This window comes from Myxocyprinus asiaticus, chromosome 36 (assembly GCF_019703515.2).
Source record: "Myxocyprinus asiaticus isolate MX2 ecotype Aquarium Trade chromosome 36, UBuf_Myxa_2, whole genome shotgun sequence".
Classification (NCBI taxonomy): domain Eukaryota; kingdom Metazoa; phylum Chordata; class Actinopteri; order Cypriniformes; family Catostomidae; genus Myxocyprinus; species Myxocyprinus asiaticus.
The window spans coordinates 5,530,545-5,544,552 of NC_059379.1; the positions used below are offsets into that span (position 1 = coordinate 5,530,545).

General features: G+C 37.1%; 1 protein-coding gene across 15 annotated transcripts in view; it reads left to right on the top strand.

The window, feature by feature from the left end:
* Positions 1 to 14,008, top strand: part of LOC127427315 (janus kinase and microtubule-interacting protein 3-like) — a 65,356-nt gene that overhangs the window by 16,781 nt on the left and 34,567 nt on the right. For 14 of the 15 annotated variants that reach the window (XM_051674846.1, XM_051674851.1, XM_051674852.1 and 11 more), the window contains 2 exons: positions 4,412 to 4,654; positions 9,086 to 9,328. In XM_051674846.1, the coding sequence (XP_051530806.1) occupies positions 4,412 to 4,654; positions 9,086 to 9,328 (486 nt within the window). The remainder of the gene's footprint in view (positions 1 to 4,411; positions 4,655 to 9,085; positions 9,329 to 14,008) is intronic. The other variant, XM_051674860.1, reaches the window with a different exon arrangement.

A 14,008-nucleotide genomic window follows, 5' to 3' on the forward strand; every position in this document is an offset into this window, starting at 1 on the left:
AGCACACATGTGTCCATATGCCCAACAACCCTTACCGCTTTGGCCACTGGGGGCAGTGTTTCGAATTTCGGTAAGCGCAGACCGATTTTAGCCAAAGAAAAGTCAACCTACTGTTTTCGATTTCACTGAGAGATCAGTCTGGGGGGCCAGAGATCCAGAGAATATGAAAGCTGAAATGTGAAGCTTGTATTTTTGTTAAAAGCTGTTTTTGTTCAACTTATTCAGTGAAAACTTGTATATTTACCTGTTTTAGCTGTGAAGTTACTCTTTTGAGGTGGGACTATTTTTCTAGGTGGATGAACTTCTGGTTATGCATTACCAACGTAATTCACATGGGTGTAGTTTGTTTTGTGTGAACAGTGTTATATATATACTATGTTTTCTGGCAAATAATATCACATAGTCTAACACAGTTATTTTGGTCCTGATGTGTGTATGGTTGCCAAACGGATAAAAGACAGAAAGCCGTTGCATGTGTGAATAGCAGGGATTAATGAGGGATTAGTCTAAATCATTTTGTGTGGTAATAAAGATTATACCACAAATGAAGTCGATAGAATTTAACTTGTATTGAATCCGAAACATTCCTTTTTCGTAATGGATGGTTTAGTCTTCACCAGAGGCTAACGGTGTCATGGCCTCCGTCTCTGCTGACTACAAGGACTCTAAACCTCTTCACATACTCTCTCCAGCTGCATTAAAAGTGTAAACTCCCTGTAGACTAACAGTTATTTGCCATCTACTATTTTATTTCTGACCCAGTTTTGGTCCAGGGTGATGTCGTTTCAGCCAGCTAATTTCACCTCAGGTTTACCATCTCCATCTGGTTGCCAATGTTCAGAGTCAGATCTATAAAAGTCAATAGACCTACAGGGTACAGAGCATTTATTCGTCCTCTTCACTCATTGTTTAGGCCATTCTTTCAGACTCTAACAGAGTTTAATGTGCCTCTACATTATATGGTTGCATAATTACTACAATTACTTTGCTGGAGAGGCGTAAATAAACTCAAAATCTTGAACAGCACAAATACAGTCCTGTAGTCCTGCCATTGTAGTTTTGAATGTCTCGCACGTTGTTTTGAAGTACTCGCGCACATGCCTATAGACTGAACTCTCAAGATTATTCAATAAACTCTGCTCATTTTTACCATCACTTTGTCTCCTGCCTTCTTCTGTATTCCCCCTGCTGACTCTTGGGCTGGTAGGAGAGTAAGTTAACAACAAGCGGTTGATGTTGACTGGTTTTGGATATCAGACAGAACTCTGATATATGGATATCTTCTGACGGAGAGAGAGGTGTACACTGTGTACACTGGATCTAACATGCATTTTCACTGCCTCGTGTTTTCATATTCTAAGCATAACATTGAATACTGTACATGGCATCACATCTCTGGCTATAGGCTATATACATAAGCAGTGGGTGAATGAATTGCAGGGTAAAGGTACATCAAATACAATTAAGTAAATAAATAAATAACATTTAAAATACAAATACATTTTTCCCATCTGAATCCATACATTAATTTCAAGATTTTCAAATGGCAGGTTCTGCCTACTGTACAGTGTTCACACTCCATACAAAACACTCCAAATGAATAAATAGTTGAAAACAATGCCGTTATCGTCTCCATTGTAAACATACAAAAATGCGAATTTGTGAAAACGATGACATCATGCGCATGCATATTACGTGTTATATAAAGAATGATGGATTGATAGGCATCAGTTTGAGATGTATAATTATCAATATGAATACTGGTGTCTGTGCAAATAACAATAATAAAAAATTTACAAAGTGACATCGCCAACTACTGGCCTGGCATGCATAATACAGCGTTTTTAGTCGTTTTCACGGATCGTTTTGACAACTTTGTCGTCTGTATGCAAAACTTTTCAAAAACGCAAAGGAAAACTTTTCTGTTTTTAGTACATCGTTGTCGTGTAAATGTACCCTTAAATAATATATTATATTTTCCACATTACGGTAATGAGCATCTTTTTTTTGCATTGCTATGGAGTGCAAAATGCAGAAATTCTTAATGACCCAAAAATAGGCTTCATTTTCTTTATGCAAAATATAATTAGGACCAGAAAATAGGACCCGCTTATCAGACTTGCACTCACTTTGTCTATTTTTATTGTTATTCATTTATTCATTTATTCATTCATTCATTCATTCATTCATTCATTCATTCATTCATTTTGCATGTGTTTTTTTTTTTATTTTATTTTTTTTAATTTAAAGGCTCTTCTAGGGACATGGGATGCAAATTAGCAAGTGCTATAATCTCTATGTGCATTGCATCTTTTTTATTCTTTTAACTGAAATTATGTTTTTTGTACTGTCCCTATACAAATAAACTCATACAATACAATACTATGAAAGAGACAAAAGCTCTCCAAAATCTCTTTTGTTATCATTTAATTTGTGCTATTTTTAGCTTTCAGTTTACTCGAGTTATTTCTTCATTGTTGCATTTTGTGGTTGAAATTTAAAATGGTCTCTGTTACGTTTATTGTTGTTTATCGTGAGCCTGTGGCAGCATGTGTCGATTTGTGTTTGGAGAGGACGTATCCTAATTTGACCCTGAGTATTCTATTGTATGGTCATGTCCTGAAACACTAGTGCTCTATTTATAGGGCACACTGAATATCTGTACTACACTGAATTATGGAACATTGCCTACAGCTGTCGTGCAGCGTTACTTTGCATAAACAACTCTCAGAAAACATTGTTAAATATGCATTATACAACATTTAATTGAAGTATGTGGGTCAGTTGTTCTCAGTCATATGCCTATTTGAACAGGCAGAGTCAGCTCTGAGTTAAAGGTGCTGTAATTCAAGGGTGTAGGTTTTTGTTTGAAAGTTGGTAGGGACATATACTGTAGCAAGGATATTCTAAAAAAAAAATGTGGTATTAAGAAAATGCAGTAAAGTCAGTTTGTAATATAGACAAAATAACATTATTACCTTATATAACAAGTCTAATTTCTTAAATTAAATTAATTCTTTTCTGGTCACAATATTAAATATTAGCCTATAGTATTTGTGGATAGTGCGTAACAGCGAAAGCCGTCAGGGTAGCGCGTGTTGATTGAATAACTGTCCGCACTTTTAACTGTTAATTTCAACGATAGGACGTAAGCTACCAATGGAAATCCACCTGTGTAATCTCCAGAAAATAATAATAAAAAAAAATCTTACAAAAGACTTTGATTGGGCATCCTGAACATTGCTGAGAAAGTAACAGGTGCCACTTGACAAGACCATTTACGTGCTGTTTCAGAAGAGGCAGGACAATCATTTCTGCGTGGTAAAACTTCCCAAATGTTGGTCAGAACATTTCCGATTTTATAAAAGTTGATAAGGACATGTCCCTGTCATCCCTACCTAAATCTACGCCTATGCTGTAAACAATACTTAATGTCCCTACAAACCCAATAGAAAAGCATGTTCAACCCAACTGACATTGGGTTGGCTAACATGTCTTTTGTGGGCTGGGTTTTTAGGGAGAAGGCATGTGGTTGAAGGAATGGAGGCTGTCAATTTCAGTGGCGAAGTCTAGCAAAAAAGAGCAAAATGGCTAAGATCGTTACAGAACCTTTTAAAAACCTCAAAAATGGCTAGATGAGCAGTTTTCTGTCCTGTGCTGACTTATTTCCTATTGCAACAGGAAGTTTGAGTGGGACATATTCAAGAGATACTAGACTTTAGAAACTTCACAGCCATGAACCATGATTTGTAAATAGACTGTAACAGTCTGGTTTCAGAAGTATAAATCCCATTCATTTTCTTCCATGGGCGAATTAATTTCAACACTAACTTACAAACCTTTAAAGACAAACATACCATAAGCTTCGAGGTTTTTTATGAATCGTATGTGCTTCTACTGGAGCCATCAGTCCACGTTATTTCAACGTAATTATTCAGAAATTGTTTTAAAGCAGAATTTCTTTTGAAGAACTATACTACCCATGGGTCCTGAAGAGAAACACTCCACCAATCAGGGAATCGCGGCAAACAATGCACGGCAAAAGACCTGTGCAGCGACCATCCACTATCATTACGCACTGTGATTGATGCAATCGAGTAGGTCCCCCTACACTCAAACTACTTCAATAATGTCATTTGCAATGCTTAATGGGATAGTTGGTTGCAGAGGGAGGGACATTCTCATTCTAGAGAGCATTTGATTGGACAAATATCTGTAGTGCTAACTGTAGTTTTCCTAAGAGAAAGACGGTACATTTTAAATGTGTATATCTGCTAAAATTCTAATGTTTGTCAACTTTAAGGAGTACTATAAAGTTAATAGACTTGGACAACAGTACAAGCCATGAAACTCAAATTTTGATCGTTTAATCGTTTACAACCGTGTTAACTGTTTACTTCTTATCTCTAAGGTTAGCAAGCTAGAGAGGCAGAAGTCTCAGGAGGTTCGTCATGAGCAGAACAAGTCATCGGTTGTGGTGACAGAGTTAAAGGCCAAACTGCATGAAGAGAAGCTTCGGGAGCTGCACAGTGTCCGGGAGACGCTCCTACACCAACATGAGTCGGAACTGGTGCGGGTCATTAAGATCAAAGATGGAGAGATACAGAGACTCCAGGCACTTGTTAGTGCCCTCAGAGATGGATCCACCGACAAGGTACCAAAAAGCCATGTATAGATGTCGAATGTTGTTACCAGGACTTCAGCTGGGTAAAATAATAGATTTTCAGATTAATCATGATATTGATTTGAACAATGGCAATATCGATTACTAAAATCCTAAGATCGATCTTTTACTCCATGCGCAACCAGGGGTTAAACTGGGCTGGTACGGGATTTCTTGTTTGTCAATCCATTCCATTTCTTGTGTTCTCTGATGCATTTTTTGTTTGATCCATTTGACACATTCTATCTCTATTTTGTGAGTGCACTTGTTCAAAAATATTTCAGTTGCGGACGCTGATAGATGCAACATACAAGAGCAGCACTAGACAGTGCACCCCCACACACAGATTCTGTATTGCGCCGTGGTCCGATCTCCGTTTCATAGAAATAGCGTAATATGGAATCAACTGCTCACCCTTTTCTTATTGTAGATCCACTGATATGCAGAAGCAAGTTTGCTTAGTTTATTAAAAAGCTACCCGAAGTGGCTTTGAAACCGGAATCAGTCGCATCTAAAGCGTATGGAAGCCCATTACTGCCACGTCAAAAAATAAATAAAAATAAAAATCCAGCACACAAGTCATTATTTTGAGATAATATTTTGAAAGGTTTAAGCAGTCTAGCCAGAAAAATCAAGCGGAGCATGCAAATGTAGCCATTGCTCTTGCCACAGCAGCAATCACACTCATTGAAAGGGTAACTCCCTAACTGGTGGTGGCTCAGTGGTTAAGGCACTGGGTTTTTGATCTGAAGGTTGGGGGTTCAAGCCCCAGCACCGCCAAGCTGCCACTGTTGGGCCCTTGAGCAAGGCCCTTGACCCTATCTGCTCCAGGGGTGCTGTATCATGGCTGACCCTGCACTCTGACCCCAGCTTGGCTGGGATATGTGGAAAAAAATGAATTTCACTGTATATGTGCAAATGTGTGATAAATAAATATAATTATTAAAAAAAAAAAATTATACCTCTGGATAGACCTCAATGATTGCATCCATTCTCTCTCGAGGTGGCCACTTCTAAAAAAGCAATAACTCAATAATTTGAGATTTTATGTCATTATTTTGAAATGGTAATCTTGGAATAATGCAATATTATCTCGAAATAATGAGATGATATCTCAAAATTTAGATATGTTTTCTCGAAATAATGAAAGAGTTTCTCAAAACAGTGAGATAATATCTCAAATTAATGACTGATGTGCTGGATTTGTTTTATTTGATGTGGCGGAAACAGGCTTCCATAAAAGCAACATCAACATAGATCAAAATATCATACAACTCGAGATCAAAACACCACCCAACCAACACACTGTAAAAGGTTTCATATTTATGTGGGTCCTGCATTTTTGTTGATTCAGTATTTATTTTATTTTGTGGTTTGTTTGTTTGTTTGTTTTTCATTTGAAAAAAACAAAATGTTTTCTAGCAAATATACAGTGGTATTTTAAACTCTTATATAATCTAATGCAAATGTTTTCATTAAAATTATATTATCAGAATATTTTGAGTAAAAAGTTGTTGTATAAAGAGTGTTATTCCCCCCGTTATTTACAATGCACATTTAAATTGTAACAGGCTAATTAGATATAAGTTTAGCATTTTCTATAAGATGACCCCCTTCCTAGGGTAAGAAGAATGTAACTTATCCCAGCTGTCATCTAATGTACAACACTAAACCAAATATTCCATGTAATTATTTTTACAATTCAGTTGAATAATGACATACATAAATAATGACAGACAAATCTTATCCCAGTAAAACTGAAGTTTTCTTTTTTAAAGAAATCACCCGATTTTAGGGTTCCCCCACCTCTGAAATCCCAATTTAACCCCTGTGCGCAACCCTCTGCAATGTATACAGTGAGTAAATCACTCGCACAGGAGATCAAATTTCACTCTACTTGACAAAAAATGTCTTTGATAAGCCACTTGCTGGTAAATTTACCAGTCGTATATTGGCGAAATTTAGAACCGAGATCGTTTCACTGCATGTTAAGAGTATAAGTTGGGTTTGATTCATTCTGTGTAATGTGTGTCCAAAGACGAGATCTGTGCAATCCATTTGACATTAAATAATATCCATTCTGTTCTTTACAGTCAATTGTTGATCAAAAACAACAAAAATAAAGCCGTGCAACTTCACTCTCGTTAATATGCGCTGAACCAAAACACTTTTGAGAGACGCTCGCTTAACTGCCGTTATTCTAAAGAGACGGTACCGTTTTAGCTTGTGTTCTACATATCAGTGTAAATACTTTTAAGTAGTGCATATTAAACATGTAAACAATGAACATGTAACACAATATTTATATATGCAATATAACATGAAGGCATCATATATATTGATGGAATACATTGAATATGTACATTTTTAACAACTAAAATGTGACAAGTATGATGAAAAACTAATGCTAAAATAAAATTTGCTTTACTTTTCATAAAGTACCAATTTAGAAGGTCCCTTATATAATTAACAGCATTAGCTAAGAGACTATTTCTTTCATGTGTAAGCAAAATGGACATTATAACTGAAATGTGCCCAACTGAATTGGAATGGAATCGAGAGATTTTGAATCTAAATCAGATCGAATTGGGAAATCTGTATCAATACCCAGCACTAACCAGGACTAAAACTAATGTTGATCTAGAAATATGTCCTATTTGGTGAAATCATGGTAAGCATTACTCTAGGGGTGCGGTTCTTGTTGTGAGAATGTACAGGTGCATCTCAATAAATTAGAATGTTGTGGAAAAGTTCATTTATTTCAGTAATTCAACTCAAATTGTGAAACTCGTGTATTAAATAAATTCAGTGCACACAGACTGAAGTAGTTTAAGTCTTTGGTTCTTTTAATTGTGATGATTTTGGCTCACATTTAACAAAAACCCACCAATTCACTATCTCAAAAAATTAGAATATGGTGACATGCCAATCAGCTAATCAACACAAAACACCTGCAAAGGTTTCCTGAGCCTTCAAAATGGTCTCTCAGTTTGGTTCACTAGGCTACACAATCATGGGGAAGACTGCTGATCTGACAGTTGTCCAGAAGACAATCATTGACACCCTTCACAAGGAGGGTAAGCCACAAACATTCATTGCCAAAGAAGCTGGCTGTTCACAGAGTGCTGTATCCAAGCATGTTAACAGAAAGTTGAGTGGAAGGAAAAAGTGTGGAAGAAAAAGATGCACAACCAACCGAGAGAACCGCAGCCTTATGATTGTCAAGCAAAATCGATTCAAGAATTTGGGTGAACTTCACAAGGAATGGACTGAGGCTGGGGTCAAGGCATCAAGACACAGACATGTCAAGGAATTTGGCTACAGTTGTCGTATTCCTCTTGTTAAGCCACTCCTGAACCACAGACAATGTCAGAGGCGTCTTACCTGGGCTAAGGAGAAGAAGAACTGGACTGTTGCCCAGTGTTCCAAAGTCCTCTTTTCAGATGAGAGCAAGTTTTGTATTTCATTTGGAAACCAAGGTCCTAGAGTCTGGAGGAAGGGTGGAGAAGCTCATAGCCCAAGTTGCTTGAAGTCCAGTGTTAAGTTTCCACAATCTGTGATGATTTGGGGTGCAGTGTCATCTGCTGGTGTTGGTCCATTGTGTTTTTTGAAAACCAAAGTCACTGCACCCATTTACCAAGAAATTTTGGAGCACTTCATGCTTCCTTCTGCTGACCAGCTTTTTAAAGATGCTGATTTCATTTTCCAGCAGGATTTGGCACCTGCCCACACTGCCAAAAGCACCAAAAGTTGGTTAAATGACCATGGTGTTGGTGTGCTTGACTGGCCAGCAAACTCACCAGACCTGAACCCCATAGAGAATCTATGGGGTATTGTCAAGAGGAAAATGAGAAAAAAGAGACCAAAAAATGCAGATGAGCTGAAAGCCACTGTCAAAGAAACCTGGGCTTCCATACCACCTCAGCAGTGCCACAAACTGATCACCTCCATGCCACGCTGAATTGAGGCAGTAATTAAAGCAAAAGGAGCCCCTACCAAGTATTGAGTACATATACAGTAAATGAACATACTTTCCAGAAGGCCAACAATTCACTAAAAATGTTTTTTTTTTATTGGTCTTATGATGTATTCTAATTTTTTGAGATAGTGAATTGGTGGGTTTTTGTTAAATGTGAGTCAAAATCATCACAATTAAAAGAACCAAAGACTTAAACTACTTCAGTCTGTGTGCATTGAATTTATTTAATACACGAGTTTCACAATTTGAGTTGAATTACTGAAATAAATGAACTTTTCCATGACATTCTAATTTATTGAGATGCACCTGTACTGTGAGTCGCTTAGGATAAAAAAAACAACAGCTACGTGAAGAACAACCAATGAGTTTTGCATCACTGTAACTTGTATTCATCTGAATTTCTGAACATATGTCCAGACCATGTGGTTTTGGTGGTTTTGCAGGTGAAGTCCGCACTAATGGCAGAGGTGCGAGAGGAGGCCAGGAGGAGTTTCGAAGGGGAGCGCATGCGGCTGCAGCAGGAGATCACCGAGCTGAAGGGGGTGAAAAGGCACATGGAGGAGGCGTTAAGCGTGGCCGTACAAGCCGACAAAATCAAAGCCTCTGAGATCCGCAGCGTTTACCATCTTCACCAGGAGGAAATCAACCGCATCAAGAGAGAGTGCGAGAGAGAGATCCGCAGATTGGTGGGTAATGCTGCTTCAGTGCATACACAATTAATCAAAATATTAATCAGTAAATCAGTAAATGACTTGGGGGGGTGGGCCGTTCAGATCGAATGCGTTCTTGCGCTAAAAAAAGCTAGATGCAGCCCAGTGAAGAAATAAAATGGAAGTGTCTTGAGATGAGTGTGGGTATCTCGAAATGGCAGTGTGTGTTTCTGAGTTGGCTTCTTTGTGTGCATGACTGCACTATAAATTGAAGCTGCTTTCTTTCCTTGTAGTGCCTCTGTGGTCAGGGATTTTTGCCATCTTCTTTTCCTGAAGTACAAAAATATCCCTACAGTCAGAGCACACTTGTATTGATCTCTTCTCTGTGGCTGAGCATTCTACACTAACAATATCACTTCAGACTTTCAGTGAGCAAGAGAAATACTGTGGAAAACAGGCTTGAGTCAGATTTCTGAATGAAATGTCTAGGACCCCATTTACACCTGGTATTAAGATGCGTCTTGTGTGATCCGGTCACATGTGGTCAGGCAAAACACATCGCTGTTTACACCTGGTCGCTTAAATGCGTCTCCTTTGACCACATGTGATCGGATTTGGTGGGGAGGGTCTCTGTTTCATGACGACATACATCAATCACTATGTCAGTGTGTTACTGCATGACATTACAGCACAACGAAGTCAGAAAAAACAAAATTAAGCATGAAAAAATCAGCGCAATGTTTCTACCAGATGCATCTGAAATTTAATCTAAGCACAAACACATTTCAATCAGAGGTGTCTGTTATTTTAGTGGATTACCTGCATTATTCTGAGCTGCAGATGTTCATACTTTGCATGTTGGTATCAAACACACTAAAGAAGATCTGTGAGGTTCTCATGCTTGTGCTTGTGCGTTTTTTTATTTTTTATTATTATTTCCGATCGGACGGTTATTTCCTTTTAAAGCTGTTTGTAACCGGCAAAGTTTAAACTCTTCTTTTAGCACAGCAGTTGATTGACAGGTGAGGGGTGGTGCTTCGCTGCTGCCAGGACGCATTCAGGATGGATTAGCCTTTACCTTTACACCACAAATGCGATGCGGTTACATGCATTTTTAACCACATTCGTATGTGTTTTTTGTGATTTGATCACAAAACGTTTTAGACCCCTATGTCTAGATGTGGATAGTGTACAGGACTGCTTTGTTATTCACACATGAGAACGATGAAGTAACATGGAGTAATACAAAAATACATAGCGTGACATGTCACAAACAAGTCAAGACGTGGAATAACTTATAAAGGGTGTTTAAGGTGCAAAGTGTGGTAAAATGTAGTTGTTTATGGATGTGTTGCAACTTGTTGCATAAATAGAAAATTCAATTGATCACCGATATGCTTATTGGTCATTTTACAACAACTTCAAACGAGGCTCATCCAATCAGCGTTTGAAGACAGAAATATCCATTTTAGAATGTTTTACTGATCTGAACCTTTTTCGAACTTAGAATTATATAATATGACACTCGTTATTCAATTGGTATGAATAATCATATAAAATCATATAAATAAATATTTAACCAAATAAAAGGACAAAATAGTCAAATGACAATCAAATGTAACTTTACTTTGTAAAGTATTTAATTCACAGGAATGTCCAAAAAGTAGGCATTGCCACATGGCTATTTAACACACATACGTACGTATATATATATATATATAATTTTGTGTTATTATTTTTTTTTTAAGGTGGGACAAGTTGAAATACATTTTTGTAGTAATCAACATTATGCCACAAATGCCGTCGATTGAGCTTAACTGAACATGGAATATTACAATTTTCAATTGGCAGATTATAAAATGGGTGAAAGATTCCCATAGACTTAAAATAAAGGAGAGACCTGAGCTATAACTTGAGACCAGAATATTATAGAGGCTTTGGAGTGGGCCCTTTTTGACTCTTTTGACACCCTAGTAACCGCAAAGCACCACTCACATTAAAATGTTAAAATCTAGTCATACTTTTGTGAAACTAATTTGGATGTTCAAATGGAAGGATGAGGAAAAAAGTGAAAATGTGAGGGAAAGATGTCAGAAAGATTTAATAATAAGGTAGTAAATTAAGCATCAGAGTGATGAATCACAAGAGACGTTTTCTCTGATTACATATCTGATTCCTTTGGTCTGATTGGTTGGCTCCAGTGATGATATCAGTACCAGCCAGCTTCTTAAAACATAGATGGCCTTTTCAAGCTATTGCTCTGGAAACAGGGGGCATTTATTGATTTGATGAGAGTAAGAGACACTGTGCTGCTTATGATTTTAAATGAAAAAGACCTGAGTATCTTATTAAACAAAGTGTCAAATTAAACAAAGGGATTGATTCCGCTCTGGGCTGAACTGAAACATCAATCAAGTTCTTTTTCTCAGATTATATGAACGAGGAAGTTCTTGATATAAGTGCATTTATATGCATTGTTGGTAAACCGTCTGAGACAAGTGATGTGAGAAGTGGAGTAGGGTACAACAGGGCTAAAGGCTACCCTTAAAGAAATTTAGCATTTTTCTGGTCACAAAATGTATCAAGGTCAAAAAAATTTATTTATTTGTATTGAATATTGATGAAGCAACATAATTTGTGTGAAAATAAATAATAACGCAAGGTTGTTTTGATTAAAGGCCTTTAGGGGGTTTAAAGTGATATCATGTAGATACTGGGCAATAGATATAGGGCACAATTTGTCAACTAATGCAAATTAAAGCAAGATGATTTTTTTGAGTAACATTAAGATGATGCTTACTCAAAATAACTACTTCAGAAAAAATCTATCATTTCCTATTAATTTCAAACACATTTGGTATTTTATTACATCTCAAATATTCTATAAACAAACTAATCTCTATTATGATTGGAAGAGTCAATGTGAGCCCACTTTGGACATTTTTTCAGAACAAATCTATCCCCCCACTTAAGAAAAACAATGTGTTTAATAGGGGCCTTTGGCCCCTGCAACAGGGGGGCTTTTTAATAGTAATTGTGTATGTATTCCCAATGATTTAGCAAGTTAAAGTCATATGTCAATGATGCTTTGTAATTGAACTGGTAGAGCATGGCATTAGCAACGACAAGGTTGTAATATCAGTTCCCTGGGCTTTTTAATAAAGTTGCCGAATGCATATGTGACACTCCTGTTCTACCCGCTCCGTACGGGACTCGAACCGGCGTCTCCGGGTCAAGGAGTCTAAAGGCCCAAGTGTCAGTCGCTAGTGCACCTCTTGAGGTCAGGAGAGTGAGGTTTATACACATTGCACAGCTATCTATCAGCTGGCCACCATTACACATACATTTAAATGTAATGTGGGAAAATATATTTACTAGGGCTGGGTGAAAAAATAAAATAAAAAAATATATATATATATATATATATATATATATATATATATATATATATATTGCGATCTTCAACAAAACCCATAATAGAGAGTGCTGCAAAAGTGGAGTACAATTATAAAGGTGTTTTCACACTTGGTCCGTGTCAGGGGTCTGAGCGCGGTTCGTGGGATTTTTGGCCCATATGTGAACGATCCAAACAATCTCAGACACCTTTATAGCGAACCGAACTGAAACCATCTCGGGAGGTGGTATGATTACGGTTCGCTTGCAGCCTGTGGTTCGGTTCGCTAATAACGTGCATTGTGAACACACTTGATTTTCCCTTTCGCGTAATTCCAAACATGTTTGACCCGACAGGTTTCCGTACACCAGTAATGATGACACGCAGAGAAGAGATACAACGAGCTGCTTATTCTGTATCTATGGAGATGTAAATTGCTGATGAAAACTATTTAAACTTCTCACAAAACAAACTCAAATATCTTTCTTTAGTGTTCTTTGCAAATGAAGACTCAAGGGTTTAGCCAGACCACATTGGAATGACACGTGACAGTTAAGAGATTACCATACGAATATTTTACTATTGTTTGCAATGAATGGATGCTGCCCGATGCTGTCAATAGACAAAACAATGATCAATCGCATTTTGGTTGGCAATACGACTAATCTACCATAATCCATTTTTTTATTTATTGAATTTTGCCTCTATATACAGTATTATTACTATAAAAATACAATGCATTCATTTTAATGCACTGCTTTTCCCTCTTAATTTATAAAAAACAAGATTTTATATATTTACACTAATAGTTATGTTTTGATTCAGAAGATCAATAAAATATCTTTTATTTAACTAAGACACCTGTACTATTGCTTATTATTCATTTTAAGGGTATTAAACATGTTTAATAATCTCATAAATAATATATGTAGAGATAATTGTACTCTTACATTTAATATAGCCATAATAAACAACAACGTGAATGCAAAATGGACTGAGACACCATAACGTGTCAAGTGGACTAAAAAGAGATCGGAGCCCACTTTAGAGGTCACAAATATTGTGTATGCAAAGAGAACTGGCTCTTTTTTCACTCGGTTCACTTTTTGGTCCACTTAAAGGGGTCTGTGTTTGGTTCTTTTAAAGAGGACCCAAGTGTGAAAACACCCTAAGGGTTTCCTGCTCTTTTCGGCGTAGGCCTTCCTCAGAGACTATTTCTGATGAAGGCTCACGCCGAAACGCATAGGGTAGTTTTTCATTTTTTGTGTCAACAGCCATGTTATAAATAGGGCTTTTTAATGTATTAAGAGTGTCATGGTTAT